General features: G+C 42.3%; 1 protein-coding gene across 1 annotated transcript; it reads left to right on the top strand.

The window, feature by feature from the left end:
• The first annotated feature begins 1,216 nt into the window (after positions 1–1,216).
• Positions 1,217–9,072, top strand: LOC116980110 (ubiquitin carboxyl-terminal hydrolase 47-like). Its single transcript, XM_033032220.1, has 6 exons — positions 1,217–1,581; positions 2,200–2,296; positions 2,483–2,625; positions 4,874–4,965; positions 6,854–6,985; positions 8,968–9,072. The coding sequence occupies exons 1-6, from the start codon at positions 1,542–1,544 to the stop codon at positions 9,070–9,072; spliced, it is 609 nt and encodes a 202-aa protein (XP_032888111.1). The 5' UTR covers positions 1,217–1,541.
• The last annotated feature ends 1,256 nt before the right edge of the window (positions 9,073–10,328 follow it).

Raw genomic sequence — 10,328 nt, 5'->3', positions numbered from 1 at the left:
TGTCGGTACGAAGTTTGTACATTCTCCCCGTGACCGCCTGGGTTTTCTCCGACATCTTCAGTCTCCTCCCATACTGCAAAGGCATACTGGTTTGTAGGTTAATCGGCTTGGTATAATGGTAAATTGCCTCTAGCGTTCGTAGAGATTGCTTGCCAGTGCAAACTCGGTGGGCCGAAGGGCCTGTTTCTGTGCTGTATCGCTAAACTAACTTAAAAAAAGTAGGTAGACAAAAATGCTGGAGAAACTCAGCGGGTGCAGCAACATCTATGGAGCGAAGGAAATAGGCGACGTTTCGGGCCGAAACGCTTCTTCAGACTTAAAAAAAAGTAGACTTGATGGGCCAAAAGGCCTAATTCTGCTTCCATCACCTATGAACCTATGAAAGATCGGCAGAAGCGGGGTGAAGAATGACAGCTGATGCCCGCTGATGCAAACACCAGGAGATCATTGGAGCATCTATCAGAATCTGAAACGCCTTTTCTTTTTGCACGGACTTTAATTGACCTGCTGATAGACACAAAATGCTGGAGTAACTCAGGCAGCATCTCTGGATAGAAGCAATGTGTGACGTTTCGGGACGAGACCCTTCTTCAGACCGACTGCTGAGCTTTTCCTACATTTTCTGCTGTTATATCTAATTTCCAGCATCCTCAGGTTTTTCTAGAACCAAAAACGGCAGATGCTGGTTCACATTGTGTCTTTTTTTTTAATCCACCAATTACCACCAGCAGTTATCGCTTGCCCTGTGTTTCACCACTCTCAGGCCTCCACTAGAGAGCAGCTTAAGCCCACTGTGCTGCAAAACTTTGCAAGTACTTTTCGTTTATTCCACTGGGCAATTAATTTAACCCTCGGGATGAAACATGAAAAGGTTATATTATTAATTGAAGCAACATATGCATTCTGATTAAAGAAAGAACAGATGCGAAAGGAATCTTATATATTATGGAGCCAAGAAACAAGGAACTGCAGATGCGGGCTTGCAAAGGAAAAGAGACAAAGTGCTGGAGTAACCCAGCAGGTCAGGCGGCATTTTTGGAGAACAGGGATAGGTGACGTTTTCGGTCGGAATCCTTCTTGGTTTCTTGGTCCTCCAAAATATTCCAAATGGAATTTAAACTGGAGGTGGTGGAGGGAGGACTTCAGACTGTATCTGCGAAATTCTCCAGAGATGCTGCCTGACCCGTTGAGTTACTCCAGAGCTTTCTAACCACATTGGCTCGCTAAGTAGCACAGATTCCCAGCAATAACAATGAGGCATATTTGGAAACGAAACGGAAACTAACTCCTGATAGCTGTGTGCCACTGATTAGGTTGCAGAGTTGGACGCGTTTACAATCGGGATGTATTTCCTGCAGAAGTGACAGAGCGCTGCGGTTGTGCCTGGTCTCAGACACTGCGAATCTCAGCAGAGGAAGTGTGTGAGTTGAACTCCCAACACCCGGAGCGTGGCTAAAACCACTGCCCATTCACTCGCTTTGTTTAATTTCAGACTGACAACAAGTGTCGGACTAAGAGGGGAAAATCGTAAAAGGAAAGAAATGAGGAACAGCGGAATGCGAAACAATGCAAATCCCACAGGTAAGCGACAGGACTGCAACGCTATAGTGTACTATCCAGTACTTAATCGAGGGGCAATGATGATTCTACTATTGACCTATCCCCATATGCACTTGCACCGAATGGCAAATAATATAAACGGGCCGGAGTTAATGAAAAGCCTCTTCTACCATAAAGCCCACCTACCTGCACCATGAATGCACTAATCTGGAGAAATTCAGTTTAGGGTGGAAACAGCCCCCAGCTGGTCAGCTACTTATTTGATAAAATAATAATTCTCACAATTATTCTCATAATCCTCCATTCAATTTACAACAAACATCTTGACCATCTGTTTAATTGTGGTTTGGAAACAGGCTCTTCGTCCCACCGAGTCCACGCCGACCTGTGCACCCTGGTTCTATGTTGTCCCGCGTTCTCATCCGCTCCATACACATTAGGACCAACTTCCAGAGGCGAATTATCCTGCAAAGCCTGGGGTGTGGGAGGAAAGCCTGGGCCTGGGGTGTGGGAGGAAACTGGAGCACCATATTATTTCTAGTGACTACCCCCGACACACATAAACGCACACACACAGCTTATTGTTTCTGCTGCATCCTATATATGATCGGTGTTAACAATGCTCTTATCGTTGATTAGGATTTGTCGGGATATATAACCAGGGGGCCACATGCTACCTGAACACGTTGCTTCAGACTTTCTACATGTCTCCTGAAGTGAAGGATACTATCATCAGGTTTGTACACTCAGTAATAAATAAGAATCAATATGCCAGCCACATTTCATTCAATTACTTTGATGTCTCATGTGCGTGAGTGTTAGCTGGTTATGTACAAAATGTAGGTGCTATATAATGTCAAATCCACACTAACAGCTACAGGGGGTGTCGTGGAAATTGACAATTTTATGTCCCTTCCCTTAGATTAAATGAACAACGATTTAAAAAGATCAATAAGGAAGCCAGCATCACTTATCAACTTAAGGAACTGTTTGCGAAGCTAGATGCAAGAGAAACACCAAGGACAGATTTGATTACAAGAAATCTGGGCATGAGCAGAGATGATGGTAAGTAAGAATGCGAGAATAATTCTGCAAATTTCTGACTGGAATACAGTGTGTAAATTATATAACAATGACATGTTCAGCATCAACATTGGTCATAAACAAGAATGGGTATTCAGCCCCTCGTGTCTTCTCTGGCATTCAGTAATATTATGCCCTCAATTATACCTCAGGCTGCCTCGGCAAGGCCAGCAGCATCATCAAGGATGAGTCGCACCCTGGCCACTCCCTCTTCTCCCCCATCTCCCATTTGGCAAAAGGTATAGAAGTGTGAAAACGCACACCTCTAGATTCAGGGACAGTTTCTTCCCAGCTGTTATCAGGCAACTGAACCAGAGAGCAGTCCTGAACTACAATCTGTCTCATTGGGAACCCTTGGACTATCCTTGATCAGACTTTATCGCTTTACCTTGCACTAAAAGTTATTCTATTATCATGTATCTATACACTGCGAATGGCCCAATTGTAATCATGTATTGTTTTTCCACTGGCTGGTTAGCACGCAACAAAAGCTTTTCACTGTACCTCGGTACATGTGACAAAATAATAAACTGACTGAACTGACCACACAACCAATCTTTCTGTACCAACTCCATTTCGTTGATTATTTTACAATATAAAAATCCATTAATCTGTCATGAATAAACCTAGGAACTCTGCTTCAGGAGTCCTCTTGGGCACGGTGGCACAGTGGTAGAGTTGCTGCCTTACAGTGCTAGAGACAGGGGTTTAATCCTGACTACGGGTACTCTCTATATTGCATTTGTATGTTCTCCCCATGACCTGTGTGAGTTTTCCACAGAAGCTCTGGTTTCCTCCCACACTCCAGGGATGAACAGGTTTGTGGGTTGATTGGTTGAGTAAAATTGTAAATTGTCCCTCGTGTGTGTGTATGACAGTGTTAGTGTGCGGGAATCACTGGCCGTCGCGGACTCGGTGGGTCAAAGGGCCTGTTTCCGCACTGTATCTTGAAACTAAACTTAAAATACTTCCAAATACTTGCTACCCTTTGTCTGAAGAAATTTCTTCTCATCTCAGCCCTAATTTGCTGACCCGCTTACTTCATGACTGGTTCTTGGTTTTGGACACCAGAGTGAAGAGAACAAAAAAGCAACAGGGTCAAATCTTCAGATCCAGTCTGAAGAAGGGTTTTGACCCAAAATGTCACCTACTCCTTTTCTCCAGAGATGTTACCTGACCCGCTGAGTTACTCTGGCATTTTGTGACTATCTTAGGTTCAGATTTATCCTGTTGTGCCCAACAAGAATGTTATACATTCCAATAGATCACTTCTTAATCTCAAAATGTTACAGGCACTGAAAATCTGAAACAGAAAATGTCTGAAATATTTAGAAGGACAGGCAGATTTTATGGTAAAATTGAACTAATCTGAAACACTTTTTTTCTTCCTGCACAGAGGCTGCATAATTTTCTGAATATTTTCTATTTTAATTTAATTGAAAACCTTATTTATGAGTTGCCAGAAAGGTGTCGTGTGTTAGTACATGTGAATACATGAAACCTTTTAAAATGTTAATCTGAACTTGCATTTGTACTATTTTGGCAGTATCATTATGCATCTCAGGCCATTGCAGTAAACATTGTTATGCCAATGTTCGATAAGATAAATTGAAGGCCATAGAAGGCTAATTGAAAGTCTGCTAATCGTAACAGAGATTCTGCAGCTCATTATTCAGAGAAAAACATTTAAAACATTAATCATAACATTTAATCATTGTGAGCAGAATGCAAGATACACTATACATGCAAGATTGAGAACTTACTGCTAGAAATTCGTCAATAGTCCAACGGTGCTTTATTGTCACACGTATGAAACACAGTGAAATTATTTTTTGAGTCGCCAGATTTGGGGCCATTTCCAGTGTCCGGACTGTGCACTAGGTCTTATGGAGCGGAGCCCGATCCAGGCGAGTCTCAGGCTGCTGCCGGGCCTCCAGCCTTCACCTGGATCGTTCAGCGAACCGACATCCCTCTCCTCTTCAGAGTTGAGAGTAGGATTTTCTTTTCTTTTACAAACATGGTTTTCGTTATTTCTTCTCCCTGTCCCCCTTGAGTGTTCCTTCGCTGAACTCTGATGGGATCTCAGGCTGGTGTTTAGCGTTCCAACGGCATTTCCAATGCTCCATCCACTGTTTCCAACATTGTTGTCACTTCCTATAGTTTTTAACAATGAATAACTTTTTATTATTCAGAATTAAGCAACAAAAGATAATTTTGTTTTATCTTTAAGTTTACAAACAACAAGACGCAGAAGAATATTTCAGACGGTTAGTGAACAAGGTCAGCAAAGAAACTGAAGGGGAGACCTGTAACATATTGCAGGTAAGATGTAATAGATTTCAAACACTTATTCAGGCATGCAATAAAATCAATCTGTGTGGGATCTGATACTGATTTATCTCTTTGGTTCATATGCAAATAGTTTATGATGCCTGACCAAATTTGAGGAAGGCTGGCATAGAATTTGGAATATGAATGTACCTTTACCATATCAGGTTTTTACTGTACATGTTACAATAAAGTAGAGCTTGAAAATTGTTGTCATTGATCTTATCATCTGAGGCAAAAGATGAGGCATTAGTCAATAAGTTAATAAATTCCAATTCCCTTCCCTACCATCCAGTCCCTTCATATTGTGAAGATGACAACATTTACACAGTGATTCTGTATTGAAGGGAATGACTTGTAACAGGGCTGCACATTATCATTGCTGGTAGATAAAACAATATATCATAAAACAAATTCAATAATCCCACACTGGCTGGGGTGAGCCTGCATTTAAAGGGACAACTGCCCGGAAGCCTAGTATCCCACTTGACACAGAGAGATTCCATTTGTAACATCCCTGTAAGAGGAGTTGAGAAATTTCTCCTGTAATATAAATGGGGTGAGCAATAGGAAAATAAAATTAATTGAAGGATCCCAGTTTTGTTGATTGATAAAGGATCAGTGTGAATTTTATGTGGAGGAAAGAACTGCAGATGCTGGTTTAAATCAAAGATAGACACAACATGCTGGAGTAACTCAGCGGGACAGGCAGCATCTCTGGCGAGAAGGAATGGTCTCGACCTGAAACGTCACCCATTCCTTCTCTCCAGAGATGCTGCCTGCCTCGCTGAGTTACTCCAGCATGAGTGTGAATTTTATGGTGAGAAAACAACAGGTAGGATTTAGCTAACTTTGTTCCTGAATAAGTTTATTGGCCAAGTATATATTCACATACAAGGAATTTGCCTTGGTGCTCTGCTCGCAAGTAACACGACATACAGTAACAATTAAGAATAACACATAAAACATTAAACATTAATAATAAAATATTATAGTTTAAACATGTGAATGAAATAAAATACCAGAGTAAAAGGAGGCTACAGATTATTGGTTATTGAGAAGAGCTACTACTCATGGAAAAAAAGCCGTTTTTATGTCTAGCTGTGGCGGCTTTGACAGTCCGGAGTCGCCTTCCAGAAGGAAGTGATTCACAGAGTTTGTGGCCGGGGTGAGAGGGGTCAGAGATGATCTTGCCCGCTCGCTTCCTGGCCCTTGCAGTGTACAGGTCATCAGTGGGGGGAAGGTTGCAGCCAACAACCTTCTCAGCTGATCGAACTGCAGCCTCCAGGTGTCGTGCTTGGTGGCTGAGCCAAACCAGACCATGATGGACACGGTGAGGACAGACTCTACGATGGCCGTGTAGAATTGGACCATCATTGCCTGTGGCAGATTGTGCTTCCTCAGCTGCCGCAGGAAGTACATCCTCTGTTGTGCATTTTTGACTGTGGAGTCGATGGTGCCCCCCATTAAAGGTCCTTGGAGATGATGGTTCCCAGGAACTTAAAAGACTCCACAGATGTGACTGTGGCGTTGTTGATGGTGAGTGGGGTGAGGGGAGGGGGAGCTCTCCTAAAGTCTACTATCAATCCACTGTCCTAAGAGTATTGAGCTCCAGGTTATTACGAAGGCACCAGGACGCCAGCTGTGTCACTTCCTGTCTGTAAGAATCTGTGTTCACTGTACCACAAGGCAATTGTTTGCGTGAAAAAAAAGACTTTTGGCGTATCAGAGAAGAGTGAGAAAATGTTCATAAACTAAGAATAATTTTACTTGTAGATATATCGGGCTAAAGACATGAGAAGGTTAGTGGGATCTGTAATGGGACAATGATTGTGAAGAAATAAATAATGTAAAAATGAAAATTATAACATTTTCCACCCAGATCTACCAAAGTAAAATGATTAATAGCCAGAGGTGTTTGGAATGCAAAGTTGAAGACACAACACAATGCGATCTTTTGGATATTCCTTTGCCAGTTCGCTCAAATGATAGAGGTATCCACATCCAAAATGTGGTAAGTGGCACGTAAATATTTTTACATGGTTCCGACAAAACATGCGTTAGAATAGGATTGCAAGGAAGGTCAAAGCAGAGCCTAGAAATAAAAAAACACAGTACCTTAATTGGTCACAGAAAACCATGGAGTCCTTCTGTTGGCAGATAAGGATTTCATGCAAAGGTCTTCAATAAGGATTCTTTCCAGTGGTATCCAATGGAAAGAACCACTGATCCTAGTTGTGAAGGGCTCATTTGTTTTGGAAGATGAGCATCAGATGGTTTACCTTGCCAGTAATGAACCAGATACCAAGCGACATGTTAAGCTGCAGGGAATATACTGAAGCAGTGAGAGACTGTTGCTGCTGCACTTTCCCTTCCAATGGGTTGATCTGCCAATGAGACAGGATGTACTTGGTGACTTTCAACAAGAGGATAAAGGTGTATGGGAAAACGACATCCCATGGTTTGCCCTCCTATTTCCTTGGTGTTGCACGGTGGTGCAGCGGTAGAGACGCTGCCTTACAGCACGAGAGACCCGGGTTCGATCCTGACTACAGGCTCTTTCTGTACGAAGTTTGGACGTTCTCCCAGCGACTGCGTGGGTTTTCTCTGGGTGCTCCGGTTTCCTTTCACATTCCAAAGACATCCTGGTTTGTAGGTTAATTGGCTTCAGTAAAAATTGTAAATTGTCCCGAGTGTGTATAGGATAGTGCTAGTGTACGGGGACTGCTGGTTGGAGCTGGGCCGAAGGGCCTGCTTCCGCGCTGTATCTCTAAACTGAACTAAACTAAATTTGAACATTATCCCCACTTAGAAATATATCCCTGGTCCTTGGTTTCTAAGTCTAATCCCCAATCTAGAACTCACATCCCAACAGCACAATGGAAGAACCTTCATCCGAAAGACTGCAGCGATTCACGGTGGCAGGTTACAAGGGCCATCTGAAGGGCAATAAGAAATGGGCAATAAACAATGACTTTGCCAGCAGCTTGCAGATACCAAGAATGTTTTTTTTTTAATGGGTAACAAGAGAACATGGGTTGTTACAGAACAAGTTCTGCAGGTATGATTTGTGGTAGGCCATCTTCTTGCGAATGAAACACAAACCAAAGGAATAGTTAGATCTCAAGCCGTGTGTTGAGCAGCCAGGTTGTTGTCTCTGTGCCAATGTGCCAGGCCCTGAGCACCATTTGGTGGGTGGTAGAGCGGGCACCCAGAGATGACATGGTTGGTTATTAATCAGTGGAACAGTATACCCAGTTTTAGCGCAAGGAATCACATCTTACTGAGAGGTTTGTGGGGTTAACTGAGCTCACTCTGCCTTTGATGACCCAGTGGATACCAAGTGATCCATTCATTGTTATTATTGCAACTCGTATTGACTAATGCTACAGAGGACTTTTCACAATGGGGACCCAGCGTGGAGGGAGCTGCCAAGAGAACAAATGGGGACCTGGTGTATGTGGGGGGATGGGACCGCCACGAATAAAGAGGGATTATTGGAGACTGTAATGAATAATCTTTGCAGGCCTTGCGTACGGTCTGCAAAACAAAGAATTTAACTGGGATCTGTCACATGTGATAATAGCGTAGGGAATATTAATAAATCAATTATTGCATTACTATGAATTTGAAACCTTCACCAAATTTGAGTTTATCTTTTTGACAATCCACCAGTTACTTGGTCACCTTTGATTTCTGATTTCTTTGGCCAATCAAATTTAAATTCCCCCGCTCTTTTTGGGAATTGAACTCATGATTCCAGCATTACTCGACAGATAATGAAACCAGCCATCCCAGGTTCCCTCTCTCTGCAGTCTTGTCAAATATTCTGGGCAACTGAAATAATTGTTGTTACTTAAGTGGAAATGTTAATAATGTTACATTGCTGCTGATGAACTTGCTGAAGAACTGTTTTGTAGTCTTAGCAACCAGTTTCATTATGAATTTATTGAATTAAATCACATTTATAATGCAACTTTTAATCTTTCTTTACAGAATGCCACCTTTCAAGACTTCTTGAAAACTTCCATTTTGGATGGAGATAACTTGTGCTATTGTGACAGGTGTGATAAGAAAACAGAATTTGAGATTGTGAGTTAATTCTTTGTTCCTTTGATTCAGCCATCCAATTCCTGCTCTTGGTGATAGACATAAAATGCTGGAGTGGGTGATGTTTTGGGTCAAGGCCCTTCTTCAGTCTGAAGAAAGGTCTCAACCCAAAACATAACCCATTAACTTCTATCCAGAAATACTGCCTGTCCTGCTGAGTTACTCCAGCATTTTGTGTTATCTTCAATGCAAGCCAGCATCTGTAGTTCCTTCCTACACATTTTGTCCTGCTCTTGGTGGCCAGTTTTTCATGTTGGTCAGAAGATAAAGGCCAGAATCATTACCTACACCCAATGGCCTGTTTTTCTTTTATGTCTTTTCTCCTCTCTCTTCCCCCCTCGGGCTCCCCCGACCCCTTCTCTTCCTTCCTCTCCCTGTTACTCCTCATGTAGCTAATTTGTCAGTAATGCCAAATTCAGCCTTTATTATTGGCGTTGCTTGAGATGGGCAGTGTTGTCAAATGTAATTCAATGTGTGTTTAAAGTCACATGAGCATAATTCTCCTGGGCATCTTCCTCGAGGTACAGTGAAAAGCTTTTGTCTCCTCTGACTGGTTAGCAAACAACAAAAGCTTTCAACTGTACCTCGGAACACGTGACAATAAACTAAACTCTGCATCAGTCCCATGGGAGTGAGGATAACTTGGCCCCCTCTGGTTTTGTGGATTCTGAGATAACTAATGAGGCCAATGTGGGAACTGCATATTGTTCTAGATGGAGTCAAGTTTGGTGGTATTTTCCAGATACCTGCTGTTCTAAGGAGGATTTGCAAGGGCAGATGTTACTGCTGCTGGGTGTGTACTTTTGCAAGAACACTGAAGCTGGACTTTGGGCCAGCTTCAGAATTGGTTAAAAGGTCCACCTTATGTAAGATGTTGTTGAGGATTCTCAGGCAACTTCCAACCAGTCACCTTCGTAACATCTGTCCATCGCTGCTTGCCCCCAATTCCACCTCACTGCCCCCTCTCCCACTATTGTTCTCACTATCTGCCGAATCACAAATATGACCATTTGTCTGACTCTCATTAGCAATCTTACAAAATTTTGATATTTTAAAAATCAAGTCTTTAATTTATCCCATCAGATAAAGCATAAAAATAAGTTTAATTTGACACCTAATTCACTTTCATCTTCAGTATTAAAAAAGTTATGGCCATTTTCATACTCGGAAATTGGCATCTTGTTCCCTATTGCTTTTTCATTGACTTAACACAAAAGCTGTGATCGAGAACATTTAAAGGCCGATAA

Source organism: Amblyraja radiata, chromosome 13 (assembly GCF_010909765.2).
Source record: "Amblyraja radiata isolate CabotCenter1 chromosome 13, sAmbRad1.1.pri, whole genome shotgun sequence".
Taxonomy (NCBI): domain Eukaryota; kingdom Metazoa; phylum Chordata; class Chondrichthyes; order Rajiformes; family Rajidae; genus Amblyraja; species Amblyraja radiata.
The sequence above is the reverse complement of the archived record's forward strand: the minus strand, read 5'-3'. Positions and strand labels throughout refer to the sequence as shown.

What these genes read in the sequence shown, in the direction of transcription:
- LOC116980110 (XM_033032220.1), top strand. Translation starts at nt 1,542, where the DNA reads ATGAGGAACAGCGGAATGCGAAACAATGCAAATCCCACAG. An exon ending in GGGCATGAGCAGAGATGATG is followed by an intron (nt 2,626 to 4,873) that starts GTAAGTAAGAAT and finishes TTTATCTTTAAG; the next exon opens with TTTACAAACAACAAGACGCA. An exon ending in GTATCCACATCCAAAATGTG is followed by an intron (nt 6,986 to 8,967) that starts GTAAGTGGCACG and finishes CTTTCTTTACAG; the next exon opens with AATGCCACCTTTCAAGACTT.